This window comes from Borostomias antarcticus (genome assembly GCF_949987555.1).
Source record: "Borostomias antarcticus genome assembly, chromosome: 2".
In the NCBI taxonomy this organism is placed as follows: Eukaryota; Metazoa; Chordata; class Actinopteri; order Stomiiformes; family Stomiidae; genus Borostomias; species Borostomias antarcticus.
This window is the reverse complement of record NC_140235.1, coordinates 21,460,238-21,481,800: the sequence shown is the minus strand read 5'-3', so window position 1 is coordinate 21,481,800 and position 21,563 is coordinate 21,460,238. Positions and strand designations below refer to the sequence as shown.

At 46.3% G+C, this 21,563-nt stretch overlaps 1 protein-coding gene across 1 annotated transcript in view; it reads right to left on the bottom strand.

Moving 5' to 3' along the window:
• The window catches only part of tmx3b (thioredoxin related transmembrane protein 3b), a 31,210-nt gene extending 11,942 nt beyond the window's left edge, over nucleotides 1-19,268 (bottom strand). Inside the window, exons 1-13 of the mRNA XM_084461470.1 lie at nucleotides 19,225-19,268; nucleotides 18,913-18,964; nucleotides 18,617-18,656; nucleotides 17,814-17,937; nucleotides 17,360-17,405; nucleotides 13,159-13,239; nucleotides 12,067-12,166; nucleotides 11,569-11,646; nucleotides 11,059-11,125; nucleotides 6,474-6,572; nucleotides 5,697-5,754; nucleotides 5,393-5,446; nucleotides 2,477-2,533 (exon numbers count right to left, since the gene is read on the bottom strand). Coding sequence (XP_084317596.1) covers nucleotides 2,477-2,533; nucleotides 5,393-5,446; nucleotides 5,697-5,754; nucleotides 6,474-6,572; nucleotides 11,059-11,125; nucleotides 11,569-11,646; nucleotides 12,067-12,166; nucleotides 13,159-13,239; nucleotides 17,360-17,405; nucleotides 17,814-17,937; nucleotides 18,617-18,656; nucleotides 18,913-18,964; nucleotides 19,225-19,258 — 890 coding nt within the window. The 5' untranslated portion in view covers nucleotides 19,259-19,268. The remainder of the gene's footprint in view (nucleotides 1-2,476; nucleotides 2,534-5,392; nucleotides 5,447-5,696; nucleotides 5,755-6,473; nucleotides 6,573-11,058; nucleotides 11,126-11,568; nucleotides 11,647-12,066; nucleotides 12,167-13,158; nucleotides 13,240-17,359; nucleotides 17,406-17,813; nucleotides 17,938-18,616; nucleotides 18,657-18,912; nucleotides 18,965-19,224) is intronic.
• Between the last annotated feature and the right edge of the window lie 2,295 nt (nucleotides 19,269-21,563).

Sequence of the window (21,563 nt, the reverse complement as noted above, 5' to 3'; positions counted from 1 at the left end):
GGGATGAGCCACAGATGGCATGACAAAAATAAAAATTCATTCATTCATTCATTCATACATACATACAAGGTCCTAGCACACACACACAGACGGACAAGAAAAATCAAAAAACAAAAAAATCACTTATCTTTTCTAATCCCTCTAACATACACATGTTATTTGAGGACTGATCACAGACTACTACAATTACAGATTCACTGTGATCTAGAACACACTCTTAATTGTGGACCGGGATTAGGAGAGCAGCGCGTAATCCTCCACTACAACATATCCAATATAATATCTGAACCAGCAGCCTGTTGCCCCAGAGATAAAAAAAACATAGAATGTTTGTACGCAAACACGGCAATACACATCAATAGTCTACTGTAGGCTTGTCAGACGTAGACACTAAAGACACAAACACACACACACACCCAGTCCGAGAGAGACAGACAGAAACACACAAACAAACATTCCCTCTGTGCCCCTGCTGTGCCTCCTGCTGGCCTGTGAGGCTAAGGGTCTAATTAAAAGTGACCGGAGAGCAGACCTCTCTAGGCTTGACACCCCAGGAGAGGGTCCAAGCCTGGGTGCTGGCAGCTGTGTAGGAGCTGACAGGAGCAGCTGTAGGAGCTGACAAGAGTACGAGATGAGACTTGTTTATGAGCACTTCTGTCTTATTTGTGTCTCATTAACTCAGTCGTACACACAGTACTGTCCAGCTTCTATCAGTGGACAATGGTGCTACAGTGTTCATGTGCGCAAAATAGTGCGAAGTGCATTATCAATTGGTATCGCTTGCCAACAATGGCTAACTTGGCTAGAGCTGAAAAAATGAGGCTTAAGTAGAGCTTTCGCCTTTTGATTCTGGAACGCGGTCAACTCAGGAGTGACGTCAATCACAACTTCAAATTCCCATTACCCAGGCAACTGGAACGCAGCATGGGTAATTGACAGGCTCATGGGAGGGCTTATTTAACGGATGGAGATGGACTTTACACTCCAGAATGGATTGTTAGTAGCCTAGGTAACCTGTGGGGTAGGAAGAGGCACAGAATGTAGAGGTGGAGGAAGAGGAGAGGAGAATGAAAGGCGCAGTAGAGGAGGACAAGAGCAGAAAGAACAGGTGGTGGTGCTGGAGAAGGACAGGGTGTGTGAGTGAGAGAGAGAGAGAGAGGAGGAAGTGGTAAGGGAGCAGAGAAGATAGATACTGGGTGCGTTAAGTAGCTGAGCGAATGCTCACTGAGCGCTGAGCGGTTTTTAAAACCACTTGACGGTCTACTCTAACCGAGCGCTGAGTTGCTAGGAGACGAGAACTTTTCAGTTGTCAATCATGTGTGATTAGCGAGCAGTGTCCCAACGATTCCCAAACCAAAACGCGCCCCTTGTTTTTTTTTGCTCAGGTGATGATTATGATGTGGTGTTTGGCTCAAACAGATCATAGTTCAAAACTGCTCACTTGTGCTCTGAGCAGATCAGTCTGAGCATAAATGTTAAATGGACTACACTTATATAGCGCTTTTATCCAAAGCGCTTTACAATGAAGGCCTCTCATTCACCCCTTCACACACACATTCACACACCAATGGCGGCAGCTGCCATGCAAGGTGCTAGCCTGCTCATTGGGAGTTGCCCAAGGACACTTCGACATGCAGTCAGGAGGAGCCGGGATTCGAACCGCCAACCCTACGATCATTGGACGACCCGCACTACCCGAACTCACTGAGCGCTCAGCTACTTAAAGGACAATGCTCGTTTTTGACAACCTGGACCTTATTTACGACATATTATAAAACGTTTGACTCACCGAGATCACTTTGGTGTAGTTCGGAGGCATGTAGAAGAAAAATCCAGCGCGAGCCAGTATATCCATGTAATGGCGGTGGTCGGGGCACTTAGAATGCAGTTTCTAAAAATCTATTTTCTGCCGCGAAACGGTTGTTTTCATCAATCTGTCTTGATGAATCGCTAGTTGTGCTTACATAGAGCATAGGCCTGTTGTGGTTTTCACATGCCATGATCTTTAGAAACGTCTTTCGAAACGAAATAGCTTCCTCACTTGCTCCAGCACGCATTCGCACAGCGCGCAATCGTTGCTCCAGCACGCTGTGCGCATGCGTGCTGGAGCAAGTGAGGAAGCTATTTCGTGTCTAAAGACGTTTCTAAAGATCATATTACAGAGGCATGTGAAAAACAACACAACCGGCCTATGCTCTATGTAAGCACAACTAGCGATTCATCAAGACAGATTGATGAAAACAACCGTTTCGCGGCAGAAAATAGATTTTTAGAAACTGCATTCTAAGTGCCCCGACCACCGCCATTACATGGATATACTGCCTCGCGCTGGATTTTAAATTTCTTCTACATGCCTCCGAACTACACCAAAGTGATCTCGGTGAGTCAAACGTCTTATAATATGTCGTAAATAAGGTCCAGGTTGTCAAAAACGAGCATTGTCCTTTAACGCACCCACTGTATATGTCATGCTCACCCCATGATGAGGCTGTTGATGTAGTCATTTCCATCCATGTGGCCAAACTGGAAGTCTCTGTGGAGAGAAGGCAATCTAACATTAAAGAGAGTGAGACGACAAAACAACTTTGCCCATTTAAACAAACATCAAAGTGTACTACAAGTCCAGCTGGACCTCATGGTACAGTATATTAGTTCACTGTAAACAGATTTCTATATAACATGGCTTTCATGTTCTCAGATATTGGCTAGAGTAGCCTGTGGTGTTGGGTTTTTACTGTAGCCTACATGTTCAGAATTGTGCATGGTTTAGGCTGATGAAGTTAATGCAAGGTGCTTCAGACTAGGCTGTGAGTGGGCGAATGGGATTTGAGTAGGACAGTTGAATTGTTTAGTAAGTACTGATACAGTAGTAAATGAATTGCCCTAATTGCTTATTTTCTCTCATTTTAGAAGTATCGAAATATAAAACTGATGGACCGATGCGGCCACATCTGAACGCCTTTCTACAAACCTTATGGGGAGGGGCAAGAAGATCTTTCCACAGTGAGTGGTATAAAGAGCATCCCTGGCTGGAATATTCTCAATCCAAAGATGCAGCATACTGCTTTGTATGTAGACATTTTGCCTCTTCAAATGCCCCTAAGAGTATTTATGCATCTGAAAATGTATATTCCAATTGGAAAAAGGCCTTTTAGGGATAGTGGGTTTAATGTACATGCTAAGTCAGACACATGTGAATGCAATGATTTCATGGGGTGAATACAAAAGAATGGCTGAAAACAACACATCTGTCCTGGGAATGATGGGAGCTGAAAGTCATTTCTATTAAAAACTGTAAAACTGTAATTGTTGCAAGTTTTTATTGCATGCAAGACTGGGTTAAGTTAAGTTAGTTAAGTAAGATAAGGTGATTTTACATTGTCTTATGTGATTCACATCGTAAAAATCACCAGATAATGCAGAAATTAATCTCTGAAGTTGAAATGCGTTTGGGGAGAAGATTACCTCTGCCCCCCTGCTGGAACCTCTTGCCACCCCTTTGCCACCCCAGGTAAAACTTTCTAGAACCGCCACTGATTGAGCGTGAATCACAAGGGTTTCCTTACCACTCCATAAACTTTCAGGTGGTTTGCATCGCAAATTATACACGATTCGTTAACATTACAGCATTATTCTCTTCCGGCGGTCCTCCAGCATGAGCCGACTGAAAGAAAACCGCAGACTGTTTTTCGTGTCGGTTTGAACCCCTGGGCTCCCCCGTTCCAGCCCCTCTCTTCCCTTCTTACTCACCTCTGAAAAAGTCTCGGGCAATTTTTCTAAAGGATAAGGCAGGGGGAAGAATTCAATTAGTATCTCACTGGATTGTTCGGGGGTTGGGACAGCATGTGGGGAAGGGGACTGCAGAGGAAGGGAGTCCTGACAGGCCTTTTTCGCAGAATGACTGATCATATAGGCGCCTCAACATATAATATTCCATATCTATTGAATCACAGCGACGCCTGGCACCTTAATTCCCTGGGCGCCAAACGATAATGCCTGTGCCAATATCAATGACATGATTATGAGGTTCAGCAGAGAGATTCAAGCCCGGGTTTTGCTAGATGATACCAAGACTGGGAGTTGAAGGTTATTACTCTTACCCTAAGGAGATGATGATGTGTGGACTTTGTGTGCGTGTGTGCGTGAGAGAGAAACTGAGTGTGTGTGTGTGTGTTTGCGGGGGGGAATTTGTGGAAAGTGCAACATCGTTTGTCATAATCATCACCCCAGTACTTCTCACTCACCCACCCAGATATCCTCCCATTCCCTGTTCGCACGCACGCACACGCGCACACACACACACACACACACCTCGTTGGGTAGCCTCATCCCAGACATTGCATTTACCGCTCTGTCACACTGTCGCGGATGGAGGAGGCGCGAAGTGCCACAGCATTCATTACCACCTCCTCCTCCTCCTCCTCCTCCTCCTCCTCTTCCACCTCCTCTTCCTTCTTCAAGTCAGGCGCCACTCATCTGTAGATGTCGCTCAGACCGGGTCACTCCAAATACTACTCATCTTTCCAAATAATTCTGTGCTCGATTGATCTTGACCAGCACAATGGAACCAGTGGGCTGATCCCAAAAATACGCTCAAAGGTACTTTTGGAAGAATACCGTTTTCCCGAAAGGTCTGGTAGCCGTCTGGAAGGCCCTAACACACGCACAAACACACGCAGGGTGGGGAGGGGGCGTAGGGGGGGGGGGTGGTATGTTATTATAGCTCCGTAGCAGCAGGGTGTGTCAAACCCAGCGAGAACCACTGATCTCAGCCGCGAGCTGCGGAGTCTGACTTCAAAAACCCAATGCAAGCGCCCTGATACATAGCGTGGCAGATACTCTTTAATTGGCGATGGGGATCTGTGTAATTCAATCGCAGGGCTGGCCTGGAGAGAGGGGAAGCGCGCTGAATATCATAGAGATCTGAGATAGTGTTTCTTCATTTAGCCGTGGGGCCAGCGGCTGATGAACCAGGCAGTGAGCCCCCCGCTAGCTGAGGAATGGCGCACGAAGGAGAGGGGTCCTAAATTCGTGTTCATCCGCTGACGCATGTGTTCGTAGGACTGTGAAAAATCACACTGCTCCGGTTCACCACTGCGGCTCAGACGGGTGGACGTGATTGAAGGACAGGGTGGAATGACTGGGGCATTATGGGCGCTGACTGACAGCTCCGGAGGAACAGTTATTTATGGAGGATCGGCCATTTTGCATAATCATCCTCTTCCCACTGGCGCTGGGTGAAACCAGACGCGCCCTCGGGGACTCGCGAGGCAGCCACCGTTCCCCACGGGCGCCCGGCGCCCCCCCCGTGGCCTCCGAAACAGAGTGCACTGTGGGTAGTCTTCAACTCAGACACCCTCAGCGCACGCACGCACACATGCACACACCTTACCTGTTAAAATGTTCCCTGTACTCCTTGGCGACTTGCTGGATCATGCTCTTTAATCTGCGACAGACAAATGAGAAGAGAGGGAAGTACCACAGACGCAAGCTCAAACCCCGGCCCAGCCCCCCTCCTGCACTCGGCAATTTGCGGGCAGAGATCCAGATCCAGACAATAAAAGCCTGCTCATCTGCGGGGCCGGGAGCCTAGCGTTTACGCGCCACCGCACTGCGGCTTCCATGGGGAGCGCGGCGTTTGTAATTTGCGCGGGGGCCTCCCGGGGCTTTCATCTTCCCCGAGACATTCTGCGTACCTGCCACTCTTCTCTGTCGGGTCCTTCTCGTCGATCACCGCGATCGCCACCAATTTGCCTGCACGGCGTCAAGACAGGGGTAACCAATCACATTTGGGCGCGGAGGACGGAGAACAACAGTACAAAGACTTGGAGAAGGGGTGTGTGTGTGTGTGTGTGGGGGGGGGGGGGGGGGAGAGAGATAGATCACCTCTCAAGAGAAGAAACATAGGAAAAAGTACAGCAGCTTTATTCATTCATCATTCTTGCTTTGTGTGCTAGCTTGGGTTCTTTTTGGGTTTCAGGGGGAACAAGTGGTCGGCTCGGCGGCGGAGGTTATTTTGGGGTAACGGGCAGCAGAACATGACAAATGGGAGAACATAAAAACAACTGTTAGACAACTTGGGGAGAGCCAGACCATATACCATTAAAGGCCTGTGTGTGGTTTTAAGACTAAGCCTCTTCCCTTGGGTAGCTGGGAGCCGAGAGAACCAGTCTGCCCCCTGGTGGAGCTCAGCCAACCATGATGGATTTAGCAGGCGTGGACGAGGTTATCTGAACAGTGTCATCTGAGACTAATGTACAGTAAACCTATACAGTCTGAGTGTGAACAAGGGATATGGCCAGGAATGGAACTTTCAGTATTTGCCAGCTGGTTTAGTAGAAACCAGCTATTCAAATATGGACTACTCTGCATATTTCACTAGCTTGAGGTAAAAATATATAAAATAACCATTTATATCTCTCCATGGATATTTGCAGTGTCATGATGATGGAGTTCTAGGAAGTATACAGTACCGGTCTCTCCCAGCTCATACAGGGTGAACCCATCGATCTGGAGGTATCCTTGGAAACGCTCCTTGTTGACCCAGGAAGACAAGCTACCATCTTCATACTCTGCAACAGAACACACACACAGATAGTCAGACAGACAGATAACTACATATGACAGCAAAGAGCCATGAGTAGAGGATCAATAAACCTCAACCCATTTGGAGGAGTGGATCTATCCAGCACTGCACCTGTGAGGTCAACCTATTGGAGTGGATCGTTCAGGCAACTGGTGAGGATAAGGTCAAACTATTTTCTACCTAGTGATGTTTGCCTTCTCGGGGCGTCATGGAGGACCACACACTGATAAAACACTGACAGCGGTCATTCAAGGATGTCCAGGAGGAACGCTGGAGCGGTGTTTGGGAAGACGCTCGACACCGTGGTGGTTGGGGAGGATATTTTAGAGCCGACATAGATCCAATTTGCAGGATGTAGGGTTACAGTGCGTCAGCAGCATGCCTGGCAACCAACCATAGACATACGAGATGTCTACTGGCACAAGTAGAATAATAATGGAGGATGTGGTGATACACATGGCTATTAAAAACAAATTTGGGTCCCCACATAAAGGAAACAAAGAGATCATGTTTTAAACACAAGTTGGAAAATCTTCATGCATTATATAGCTCATATATTATAAGACCGAGGCTGTGATTTTCTGTATGCTTCAGAATGTGGTCCATTTTGGACTGTAATACCTGGTATTATTGGTAATACCTCAATGATCACCTAGCCCCATAAACTGAAATGTGTTGTGCTGTTGCTGAATAAAATAAAAAATGATGCATTAGCATTCATTTCACACTGAGGATGTTGTCTCGGGGGGATCTCGGCAATCGCACAAGCCTAAGGTAGGTGCCTCGATTCCCCAGACACCGTAAAACAGCAATAATAACTTGTCGCCTTCCTCGCCGTTTCCTGAGAAGGGAAGGAACCACATGTCGTTCTGTGCCCGACATCTGGAGGAGATGACATCTGGAACAGAGAACACCTCCTCCGTCGTCCCTCTGCGTCTGCCTCCAGCTACACCGACAGCAGGTGTGCGCAGACGCCGATTGGCAGCACCATTTTTTTTTTTACCGGGGTAGGCCCAGAGATGGGACGCAGGCCTACGTAATTGATGTCACATGTAGAACAAGACCCCTGTTATGACATGTTAATAAGTTACCGCTGTCTCCATCCTCTGGGACGTCGGCTGCTTTAAGAATTACGGCCGTTTTAATACCCATGAGCTATAATAAGCCAGGGCTCCCGGAGGAGGCACGCTTCCCTGGCAACCTGACACACGGAACACACACTTAATGGTCCTTCAAGGTCAAAACATACCGTGGTACACCGCCATCAAATAAGCTGCACCAATTCAACACAAGCTACTCCACACCATCACTGCCTTCGCACTTAACGTGTTTAAATGAATGAATAAAAAAGGCCTGCTTGTTAGGAATGCTGTCATAAATGTGGGCAGCAACATTCCAGAAGGTTCCCTCCCCCTCCACAGATGTGCTGGCTTTAGGAGCGAGCGGGCAGGTTCTCCTCTGCAGCTCTGGGAACCACATTAGGGCTGCTCTCTGAGCCGGGGCGGCCCAGAAACCCCCTACCACCCAGCGCCACGGTCCCATTAGTCGGGTTCACACAGCTGGAGAGGAGGATGGTGGGGAGGGGGGGGCAGATGGAGGAAGAGGAAGGAAGGCAGAGAGAAAATTGAAATAAGCAGGGAAATGGAGAGGGAGGGAGAGAGGGAAGAGGAGGGATGTAGGGACATAACTGAAGCAGGGAGAAGAGTAATAAAGGAAGAATCTGCAGTATCGCAGTTTGAAAGACACAGCGGAAACATGTTTCTGCTGTGGATGGTTGAGACGGAGACAAGGAGAGTGAGCGACAGACAGGCCTCGCCATCCGTTTAGCTCCATGTGCTTAGGCTACCTGCCAAGAATCAACGGGTACATATTTGCTAGACCTGCGTACAGTATCTGTATCTCCATGTCTGAGGTCATCTTTCCGTCACATTCATGATAAAACTATCATCTCGTGCCACTGGGTACCCTGTAAACAAACCAATTCTGCCTTGCAGTTCTAATGTCATAAACATAAATGTTCTAATATCATAAACTTTGCCTAGCAACAGGCTACATAGCTATAAACTATAGTCATTTACTTTACCGAGCGACAAGGAAGCTGGATATGACCTCATTGGCATCATCCTGCAGCACCGTGGGCAGAACAAGCAACACGAGACATAAACAGGGCTAAGATGCACTTAGGCAGAGACAGTTCCTGTGACTGCAAGTCTAAATAATGAGCAAACTTTAACTGACTGTCTAGGCTGTTGTGTATTTCAGTGTTCATTATAGCCATGTTCAGGGCTGGCAAGCACACCGTTATCTTTTACCCCACAGGCACTGAGCTACTTATATACTGTGAGGGAAAAAAAAAAAAGCACACCACCTCTCCCCTACAAAAGCATACACAGTACACATAATATAGCGTACACATGTTATGCCTGTAACATTAACACATTCTAGTAGAACTTCAATTCTGAGCACTTTAGCCAATTAAAAATGAATGAAACACTGTTCTCAGTCCTGGAGGGATTCTCCAAAATGGTCCATGTTCTGTGCAGCAGACTGATCAAGCACGAAAGCATTTTTTATCAAAGGTTTACACAAAGTGAGCTGCTGGATTTGGGGTAGAGTGCAACTTTGCTGGCATCCATCCTTTAAAATAAATATTTGAATATCCCAACAAGTTCACTAAGAACCACACGCCAACTGCTATTCATATGCAAGCACCACTTTGTGAATGTAACCCTCATGTAACCCTCATATTTAAATTACTGGAAGGTCATAAATGTTTTGAGAAATATAATGGCGTGGTAGGAGGCTCAAGGTTCAAGATGGCTTATTTGTACATGATATGGGTACCACGTACAATCAAGTGCTCAGACCAAGATATCAAACGCACACAATATCAAACGCACACAAAGGCAGTGAAGTCATGTACAACCATAGAGTATAACAACCTTTACCCGCTACACGTCAGATATGTCACAACCTCCAAACTAACATGTAGCTAACATCGCCTGCGGCTGTTCCTTTCAACTCGCGCTGGAATCCAAAGCAGGGCATGAATGTGGGGACCAGGAGCCATTTCAGGACTCAACAGCAGTGAGCAATGCTGAGGACTCTTCACCGAGGTAAAAATTACTGCTCACACTACTGGCTGCGTTCACTTTACAAGGCTCTTCTGAATAGGGCACTTATGCTCATTGTCCAGGGAACTGAGGGATGATTTTATGTATTATTTGTTCACTCAAATAACAGGTAATGAAAATTGATTCCATCCAACTGTTCTTTTTAACATGACAGCTTTTTAACACAAAGTAAATATGTCCACCAAAACTCTCGACAAAACTGTTTTGTATTTCAGGTGAATATCCCTCTATTTTGAAGGGAAAGACAATCATCCCTCCTTCTTTGTCGGCCTCTCCAGTGTTCGCACGCATCAACTGCCGTCACCATGGCAACGTTGGCTTTTCAGAACACCCTGAGTATCCAGGTGTTGGAGGACTCGGAGGAGTGCGGGGTGTTTGTGGTGAGCGTCCGCTGTGGAGACCCCCTCCTTCTGCACTTCTGGAAGCGGAAGACGCCCTTTTGGAATGGCCAGGTGGAGCAAACGGACGTCCTCTGGCAGGCCGGGCCCGACCAGGGGCTAGATTTCATTCTGAGGGCCCCGCATCGAGCACCGGACCTCCCCAACAGCCACTACTGGGGCCCCTTCCTGCTGGGGCTGTGCCTGGACGCCCTGCTCTTCCGCTTCCGCCTGCCGCCACAGGCGCTCAGCGGGGCTGGCATACAGGAAGTGATGCAAGAATGTGGTGAGCTTGTGCTGATGCGCTGAGCTCAGAGATTATCTAAAAATACTTCCTTCCTTCCCTTCTTGGAAAATCGCTGATCTGCTAAAACAGGAGTAGAAGAAGTTGTGCAGAAGAGGGCATGTTTTCGCCAATCCAAATCCTAGGAAGTGGACCATTCAAACAGAGCTACGGAATCGTCTCACACAAAATGGCCCCCTTCCCCAATCACTGACTTGAACACGATTCTTCCCACTGACTGACTCAAGGCACGACCATGCCAAGCCCTCAGCCCTGTCTCTAACCCTGGTCTCTCCAGCACGCACTCCGCTCTCCTCTCCCCACGCCCAGGTCGGCCTCCCCGCCCGCCACGCGTACGGCCGCCACCGGGAACGACCGCGCAGGTCAACTCGGGGACGGACTAACCCTTTTACGACGGAGGAAGCATACCGCATCTCGGTGTGGTGAGCCAAGATGACAGGGCAGAGACCGGAGGAACGAAGCTCGAGAAGATCAGCCCGAGCACGGAGCGCGGGGGCTGTAGTCAACTCGGCGCCCTGCACACAGACATCGATTCTATGGGAAAACGGCAGTTGTCTGGAGCCAAAAGCCATTCAAGAAAAAGCTGCTCAGAGGAAACAGAGCGAGGACTGCCAAGGAGAGGCCCCTTTGTTCGAAAAGCGCAAGTGCTCTACTCACCGTCGTAGGTAAAATAGGCTCCGTCCTTGAAGACTACGACAGAGGGAAGCTCCGGCAGAGTCACCGCCTGGCGAGAGCAAACAAAATACATAATTCAAAAAGACGTTCATAAATCATCTGTTTCCTTCTTAATCCGTGTGGCCCCGGCCATTGGAGACAGCTCGGCTGGCAGTAGGCCGTGGTGAACATATGGCGGACCTCGTGCCAAGCGGCGCTGTGAGAGCAGCTGGCGGGCCTCGTTGCCTGATCTGGCATTTCGGTTAACACATGACAAGTGCTGGGAAAATTAAATTCCTGAAGGCTTTCAGGTGCGACAGCTACACGGACAGCCGCCCGCATCTAAATGAAAAGAAAGGCTGCCGTCGGTTTCTCGTGGTGAGAAAATGCAGTCTTGTTACAATGAGCTACCGCTCAGAGAGCACACTGGGAATGAAAGCTGACCGTTAGGCCTGTGGTGAAATTAGTGTATCGGGACAGGGAGAACATTTTCCTGCTGGTCAGAGCTCTTACCTCCGGGAGGACGTCCTCCGGTGCCGAGAAGAAGTAAGTGTAGACGATGAGCTCCGACGCCACGTCTATGTACTTCTCCTGCGACCGGAAACAGAGCAACAGCACCTCGTTCAGCCACTTTCTGCGAGAACAGCCCTGCGGTAGCTCGATGCGTTCGTCACACACTCACACTCATCAAGGTTGTGTCATTAGCGCGAGAGCAAACTCTTCACTTAGGGAGCCGGTGACAGCAGCAGCAGCAACATGAGCAGCAGTCTTATGAGCCAATCAATAAAAACACTCCCTAAGTGCCATGACGGCTCCGCTGGCAGGGATCACACGACTAGATAACGACGGGAGTGTTGCAACGCGGGCAAGCTAAAAGAGTGCAACCTGAACTTGCTACAGTTCATCAATACCGGTTAAGTGAACTTCTGCTCTGCCGAGATCCTTCGCACTGACAAGCTGAGGACACTGTTCATCTCGCATGAACACCTCCCCCCCCCCCCCCATACCCACCTTGAGAGTAGACTCTCCACCGATGTAGACGAAGAGCACGTCGTGGCGCTTCATCATGTGGTGAAACATCTGCTTGCTGGGAAGTGCTCGTACAGCAGGCCTAGGGAGGACACAGGAAGTGCAAACGAATTAACTGAAGTGAAGTTTCCAAGATGGCGTGGGCCGTATATCTGCAGCCATCGCGTCGGCTCCATTGAGGATGTGCTTTATAGCTATAGCATGTACATAATACGTTCCTGTCTTTATTTGTACAGACAGTTTACCCTCTCCCGGGGTTACTTACATCTATCGATACATACGTACATCGTACATAATACATCCATGCCGGTACCTTCATTTGTATAGCTTTGTGTAAGTTGTAATTACTTGTAACCTTTTAGAGCACAACACAGAGCCGGAAGCAACATTCCACTGTACATTGTGCACTGTACCATATACCAAAAAATCTGAATGAGCAGGTGAATTCATCATATTAATAATCATGATATTTTCACACAAAAGTCATCTGGTGGGCATGAAGCCTCAAAGGTTAAAGAGAACACTGCCAAAATGTGCCAAACAACACTGGCTTCTCAGCCCTGTACACTGAAGCCGCCATGGTTTTCTGAGGGTAGTATCTAGCACCATCTGGTGGACTCTCTGAGAACTGCAGTTCCGGACTCAACTCTCTGCCAGGCGTTTGATCAAGCCTTCGGTCACGCATCAGGTTAGGTTTCCCCTCTGGAGGCGGGCTATGTGTCAGGCCGATAATGGGGCCTCGGAAGATCTGAGCTGGAAACTCAACACCCTCAGCCAGAGAGCACTGTTCATGGGTTCAGCAGAGCTAGTCAGGGGCCTAGTTTGCTGCAATCGTACCGCTTTGTCATCAGTGATAATACACAAGTGAATATACTTTGTTGAAAATAAGTGGACCACTGGATCCAATTAGCACCTGTCCTGATTGTGAATCACAATACTCAGGGCATCAAGTATTAGTTTGGTCTATCCATGTAAAGTGATATCCGTTCAATCCCGTCGATGCCCCTTTATAGTATAATATTTAAGAAGAGATGATAAATTCATGCAGCACATCATAGGAGTCATGTGGCTTACCCTGCCACCCTGTTGGCAAATTGTACAATGTCGTCCTTTGTCCTTGGTCCTTTGTAGTTATAGGCTAGATCCCCCTTCAACCTGGGAGAGAGGGAGATGGAGGGATGGAGAGATTGAGACCGAGAGAGAAGGAGACCAAGGGGGAGAGAGGGGGAGGCAGAGGGAGAGAGAGAGGGAGGAAGAGAGAGAGGCCAGGGGAGAAAGAAAGGGAGACCCAGAGAGAGACAGAGGGAGGCAGAGGGAGGGACCGAGGAGAGAGAGAGGGAGACAGAAAGAGAGAGAAAGAGAGGCGCCGAGGGAGAGGAGAAAGAGGGAGACAAAGGAAGAGAGACGGACAGACAGACAGGGAGAGAGAAGGTGGGAGAGAGAGAGCAAGAGAATTCAGATGCAGTAGCAATTTAAATGCTTTATGCCACTAATCAAAGCAGTGAGGGGTGACATAGAACAGTCAGATGAGAAAAGACCCATCTCGGTGCTTTTGTAATTACATGGCACTGCGTCCTCTTAAACACACACACACTGACAAAGCACCTTAGATGGGCTAGAACTGTCACAAAAAGAACGCAACGGATTGTACTGCTGTGGAAAACAACAGAAATGTCACAGCTAAAAGACAGCCGAACACGCATGAAATGTCAAAGTTAATGGTGATTGCCTGCAGGCAGTGAGCCGAAGCCTGGAAAGACACAATCCTCAACCCGTTGCTAAAAGTGGGGGCCCTGCGGCTGAAGCCAAGGTGAGGCCTCTCTGAGTGAGCCAGGGGCTGAGACAGGCAAGCCCCGAGTCCGGTCAGACATCATTTCAAAGTCAGCGCTCGGCACAGGCGACAACGCAAAGTGTTCTTTCCCCCGCTGAACCAACGCAGCTACACCACCGACCCCGATGGCTGGCAGAATCCAACAAGGAGGATTTGCTAAGGTGACGCCGGTACACAAAGCTAATCAACTCAGGGGGAGACGAGACTCTCAATCTGTCCCTCTCTCCTTCTCTAGATGTTCCCCACTGTCCCCAGAGGACGTTTCATCACTCTCCTCCTTTAATGCGACGAACCCCGCTGAGATTGCAGACGGTTCGTAGTATGTGAGCGTTGAATCAGAAATGAAACATCACAGGATCTGTCGCCAGGAATTATTATTTGTTGTGTAAAACCACAGGCACTCGAATGAGGATGTTTTAATGCAATAATATTTGTGAATATAATTAGTTTCCTATACGACCATGTGTTTCCCTGTGGGTATAAGTGACAACAACACCCAACTCCCTGAAGGGCCACTCTCCCAGGTACCAGGCTGTACTCCAAAGAGGTTTCATGGGGACATAAACCACAGGGGAAGACTGAGCGGAGTGATCATTAAAGGATTAACATGGTCATTTTCACTTTTTTTGAGTTTGAACGTGCTATTTGCACAATAGGACATTGAAGAAACACAATAAAAACATTAAATATATCCGTTTTGTCGTTTTTGAGAAACTGGAAGCGTAACATTTTCAGTCCAATTTGACTCGGGGTAAAAATACTCCGAATTCGTGACGTTTTTCCCTTTGTTGACGTCACCCTAAAGTTTGAAAAACCCGCCTCCACTCCCCTGCACCGCCTCCAACAGAAACCTGTCTGCGCCGTTTCACCATCTATCGAACACGGTAAGGTAGTTCTGAACCTTTTCTCATCTTGAGAACAATTGAATAGTTGCAGTCTCAATGATGACCACCTCTTATTTTAATATAATTTGTACATTTTATAGGCCTAATTGTATTTGTGGTTGTCATACAAATTGGGAAGTTTTTACCATGATCGTGTCTGATTAGTAGCCAACCTAGCTAATGGTAGATAAACGAACCATAACCGTTAGCTGTAATTGGCAACAGTTTTTAAAAAGCTGTCTGATCCAGCTAGCTATCTGTCTTTATTCAGATTGTTGACGTTAGCTAGCCTAATGTGTTAATTATCCTAGCATGCTAACGTTAGCTCTCAATGCATTTGCTTTTGGTAACGTTAGCAGTCCTGTGCAATGGCAGAAACACAGTTCACCATACTGTACTCTTCCCTGGCATCAAATCTACTTGCACCAGGTGCAAACTGTGCTGTAAGGTTTCCGGAGCGATAGCCTACCATAACTGTTGTGAGCGTGCTTTGTTGTATAGGCCAATACAATAGGCAAAGTTACGAAGTCAAAGGTGGATATAAGTCAGTTTGTCTCCACAAGAATCTCCCGATTATCTCTCGCTCAAACTTAATTCGATATAATTTAGACTTACTGATAAATAGCCTATTGTTGTAATTTATGCTGTTTTGCATATGCAAAATATCGATGCTATTACTAATCGCTTTTATAATTTGTCCCCTTTTCTTGTAGCCGATCACTACATTTCCAATACTGGGACTCGGGAGGTCCAGGTCCCGCGCTTCAGGGCTCTGGGGGTGTGCAGGTCCTGGAGGGCAGGTTGCAGCCAATGTCACCTAATGATATTATTATAAATATGTTACAACACCGCCCTGTTTTATGAGAAAGTAGCCTGTCTTAATTTAATGTCATGTTGTATGTGCAACAATTACCTCGGAAAATAAAGACGTAGTCCTACAGTACCCGTGCGGGTTTTTGTCATTTATTTATTCTCACATTGAGATCTTAACTTGATCAAACACACCTGCTGTATACTGAATCGTTTGTCCTAAGGTCTTGTATTGAAGCGTTGTGATGCGCATATAGAGGCTATTGTGCTAAAATTATGACTACATTTCAGGGTGGGTGGAGGTGAAGATATTAAGTCAAGTTATTATGTTCCTTTCATAATTTACAACTCCAAATAATTGTAATTCTGCAAAACATTCTGCAAGTTGTGTAAACCTTATCATCACTGTGGCATCTGCTCCACATAATGTTGATCATCCCAGCACCTCGATCCGACCCAACTTCAGGAAGCATTGCGCATTTTGGGATTAAACAGCTCCAGTAGATATATTCTATTAGAACCAGATGGCATTACAATAACATTCAAAACGAGATCTATTGACTGCATGACCTATTAGTCTCCAGACTCCGGAGTAGGCTATACCCCTTGACCGCTGCGCTCACGGAGTCGTGGTGCATGGCCCGCTATCTCTCTAAACGCATGCAGTCTCCCACATAATTCGGGGTAGGATAAGTAGGCTACATGTAGGCTACATCCTCTCCCCCTTTCTGTAAAGCGCACATTGTGTTGCCTTTGTATGAAACAAGCTATAATGATTTAATTGATCTGACTAATAATCAGTTATTGCAGTGGTATTCCACTCAATTCCTTTATATCACCACAACTGACAGATGTTCCCAGAACAGTAACGTTTCAGTGTTCAACTGGCTTTGTTGGACACCTACTAAGATAAATAACGTTAGACTGGTGAACAATGCGGATTTTATGTCGGTTTCACAGCGCAAATGATCTGTCTTCTGGTAAGACCCACAGTTGCAATTATTTGACTAACTAGGTCTATACTGTTCGTAGCTGGCTGAAAGCTATAAGTCTAATAGCCCAAGCCTCCAAGCTTGCGTGGCCGGCTGCAGGGGGCTTTTCCTCTGTCGCGGGGGAGACGTGCCGTCGTTATACCTTTATCGTACTTTTCCCAAATTGGCCTAATGCAAATTCGAGGATAGGGCCTGTTAGGTAGCGTGTATCTTTATAATGTTTGGGGGTTAATATAATATTAAGGACTTTGTAAATGCCCCTGGTTAGCAGCTAGAAAAATGGCTATTGATCTGGCTGTTGCGCGATCTAGCTCTTGTGTTGTTTAGCTCGGAGCGGTGGTAGCTATGGTAACGGGGCACACGCCTGTCAATCATAATGATTCCAGTTGGTCATTTGCTCAGAGAACTGTCAATCAGTTGTTATGAATCACGCCCAGTTTTGAGTGAGTGAACTTTTTGAGTGGCAGATTCAGACCTATAAAAACATATTTTAAAATAATTTTTATGGATGAATTCTGAAATAGTTCAACACATTTGTTTTGTTGTTGCCTAAAGATATATGGAAAGTGTTATATTGAATTACCATGTTAATCCTTTAAGAAGTGAGATACAGAGTAAAACTTCTCTGGCTGCGAAAACTACATCTTACACGCTGGCAAAGTGTATTCATGTTATATAGAGAAATCACAACAAGGCTTTGCAAAAAGACTGGTGAGGCTGTGTTGATGAGATATGTGAAGTGGTACCAAAATACTTACAGTTTGATCGTGGGGTATCCCCGTACTCCAAACTCGGATGCCATCCCTGTATCAAAAAGCATAGATCTCAAGCATAAAAACAGACTAAATCAAATCAAAACTTTATTTGTATAGTGCATTTCATACATAGAGGCAACACAATGCGCTTTACAGAGAGCAATGGGGGGGATGGACATAGATCCTACCTCTACATAGGGAAGCAAAAACACTTCACCTGGGGGCCGACAAAGTGAGCTGTAAAAATTCTTCCCTGACCTCTCTGGAACTGTAGAGGCTCGGGGTCAAAGTGAGAACAAAAGATGCACTGATCCAGATTCCTTAAAAAGCTGAACCAGAGACTGAGGCTTACTTGAATTAACTAGCATTACCATGCCTGGGTTTCACAAGGTTACAGACAGGCTTTAAAGGGCATGGAGGAGACTGTGACATACCGGTCAGAGCAACGTCTACTCACCAGAGTATGCAGTGGCGTCCATCTTGCCGACTCGGACTGGAGATCCCGAGCTCTTCAGCTCCGCGCCGATTTCATGCCAAACCGGCTCCAGTTTTTTACAATATCCACACCATGGTGCGTAAAACTGTTTTGACGCAAAACAGGCGTGGATTACTGTCAACGCTAGACATATCAACACAGTGATCATAACTGGCTCATACTAAGGTTTTAAATGCAGACACATCCTCAAAAAGGAAATTGTAATCAACAACGAATACATACACCCATTACCCAGAGGTGTGTGTGTGTGTGTGTGTGTGTATGTGTATGTGTGTAGTCCTGGAGCATCGAAGGGTTAACTATCTGTGAAACATCTCTATTTTGAATGAGACTGCATGAATGTTGTGTGTGTGCGCGCGCGTGCATGTGTCTCTAATACCCTAATCCATGTGGGTGTATAACTATAGTGATTGTGATCACCTCCCCCCCGTGCAGACAGTGTGACGGGGGCAGAAGCCCTTCCGGGTGCCAGCTGGATGTGCTCAGGACATCACACTCTGCTGTAAACCCCACGCAGCCCCCCGGCCTTGGCCACCATGCACGCATGACTTCTCATTCACTAAACACACAGAGTGAACGCATACAGTGCGCGCGCACACACACACACACACTCCGACCATCAAAAACCCCAGCAAAGCCACTTCCGTAAAGGATGAGTTGGACAGTGGTGGTGGGGACAGCAGGGAGCCCTGAATGGACCCAGACTGTGTGTGTGTGTGTGTGTGTGTCTGTGTGTGTGTGTGTGTGTCAGACACAGGACTCACATCCACCAGCCAGACATCATCCACTCTGGTATCTTTAAATCTGTTGGGAGGGGGGGGGGGGGAGATAACGTGTATATTTTGAAAATACAATAGAAGGTTGCTTTACTCAAATGCCCGGTAAGAAGTACAGATAGCAAACTATCAATCCATTGTCCTCAGACTGAAATGAAAAGCACACATGATTAAATACACTGGATTTGTTGTTCGCTAGTTACAGTTGGCTATCTATTGAGGACACTGTGATGAAGCCTTGGCTACAGGAAGCTGACACTGTCAAAATAGAGAGCATCACTTACGTTTCATCTAGATCTTCGACAACTGCAAGCACCGATGAACTAAGGAAGACCACTACAAGAATCGAGACGAACAACAGTAAATGAGCAAATATTTTCACCGTGGATTAAATAATCTTAGCTATCTGCATTTGAGGAACGATATGCTGCCTGAGCTCCAACACCCATGAGGCGCCAGCTAGCCCAGGTTTGGAGCCATCAATCACTCCGTAAACATTTGCACAGACATTCCCATAGCAAGAGCTTTTCCAGCCCGCTGTTGCAACGACACACATCTGCAGACACAGAGCATAATCATTAAATGATTGGATGTACCTGCAAAAATTAGGAAGGCTTTCACTTCTGCCATCGCTCCGAGTGTAACGCCAAGCAGGAAATAGAAGAGCAAATCCTGTCCTTCGGAGCATGCGCAAATATTCTTGTGCGCATTGGGTTTCAAATGTAGTCCTAGACCTGCCATATTGGGGACCGATACAGGTGTTTCAATGTATCTGATTGGCTCTACTGCATAGAATCCTATGCAGTATAACTAATTCATTCATTTGAAACACCTGTGTTGGTCCCCAACATCGCAGGTCTAGGAGTCGGACTACATTTGAAACCAATGAAGCCCAGTAGCCCCAATCTTGCCGCGGGATCCAATGGGTTGCCGCGCGAATCCGCTGCAGAAAGTTCAAAAAATTGAAATTTGCAAATCCTGGCCGCCGCGCCACCGGGTTCGCCAATTCGCGCCGGCCGTGCCGCCCGCCGCCCAGTTCGCGCGAATTGTATTGACTTTCTATGTAAACTCGCCGCGCGGCCGGAAAAATTCGCGCCCGGTGTACAATGTTGAGAAATACATAAGAGGTTGGAAAATATCATAATCAGATAGATTTTTTGGCCAAACACACACGCAAGGACTCTCAAGCAATAACACAATATAGGCATACAATGTAAATATGATTTACAGACACAATATTCACAATTATACATAAATAACAATACAGATATGAAAGACAAACAATATATAGGCTAAAGTGCAAGGTGTGTCGTAGTGCAAACAACAATAATGTGCATCACGTAGACTATGGAAACGAAATGATGATGTATGTACTCGAGTAGCCTAGCCTATTTGCACAATACAGTGTAAATGAGAAGCAATGTATCATAACCATCTGAAGAAACACGAAGAGTACCTGGCAATGGCATTGCAGATGATGTTGGTCAGCTCAGCTGTTAATGAGGGAGAGGACTATTGATTGATTGATTTATTATACTTTATTGTCCCCGTGGGGAAACTTGTCTTGGGTATAGTACCGTATTGCTTCAAAGTGCAACAGAGACATTAAATACAACAGGCAAAAGAAACAACAAAGTCAACAGCAAACATTGAGTGACATTGACAGCAGCTTCCATCTGGACATGGCATGGAAGCTGCTGTCAATGTCACTCAATGTTTGCTGTTGACTAATATCACAAAGTTGTCCCACACAGCTACATTGTATAGGGACAAACAAATGTGATTGTATTTTGTATATTACATTCGAGCTGATCCCCTTCAGTCACTCTTTTTATTTAATATAATTTTTATACTATTTACAGTAAAGCTGTATCATTTTGTACAGTAGGGTCCTCTCCACAAGAGGGAGCCACTCTCCTTCAAATAAAGAGTACTGCACCTTTTCTGTTCATCTTTCCTTCGCTCTTCTAGAGATATGAAACTACTCATTACAAAGATAAACATTCATTACATAGTGACAAACAAGCTTTTTCATTAGAAAACATCTTTAATAGTATTGTTACATGTAGCCAATGACTGGAGCAAGCTGTGGATTCTAAATAGCCATTTAATATCACTGAGCATATATTTTTCAGGTCCAAAAACAATACATGTATTGGACGTATGACTATGGTTCATTGCATAACTGTCCGTAAGCATATAAACATTGGGTTACGAAGCAATGTGTGATTAGCTTAGCAATATGAGAGCCAGTCTGTCAAACCTTATGCCTAGAAAAATAAATAACATCTTTAACATATTAAATTAGAATCACATTTATAAAAAAGGCATCCTCTTCCAAGCCTGATATGGCCACACCAGTAGTTTGTTCCTGTCCCCGGTCTTTGATTAGATAGGCCACACAGTGTTGTTTGAGTACCGTTGGTAATTGGCCAGACTGGTTGGACATGCAGTGTCCTCCATGAAACGTCCAAGCACAAACCCATCTCCTTCTTCTTAACATCTGTCTCTTAAAGTGTCCTTATCTTAAACCCCCTCTGACTTTTCTCATGCTGCCAGACAGGAACCCTCTACAAAACCATCATTTTTGCTGAGTAGTGCTCAAAGTGTTTTCATTCCTTGTGTTTTTGTAGATGTTTTGTAGATGTTTTCCTGTATAAATAAAATGAATGAATGAACCCTACAGCCTTATAAACATGGCTCCCCTCTGACTCGCTCCCCCACCCCCTGCCACTTTTGCACTAAACTGACAGCCCTGACTCTTTGTAGTCCAATTGCACTGCTACTGTACTTTTGCACTATGTTTGTATCACTGAGCTATCAAACATTTCCACCCAGAATGAAAGTTCTGCCTGTCCGGTCCCTTTTTGGAATGAGGTCCACAAAGGGAAGCACAGTTGGAATATCCACAGTATGTTGGAGCTGTTAGTGGAAA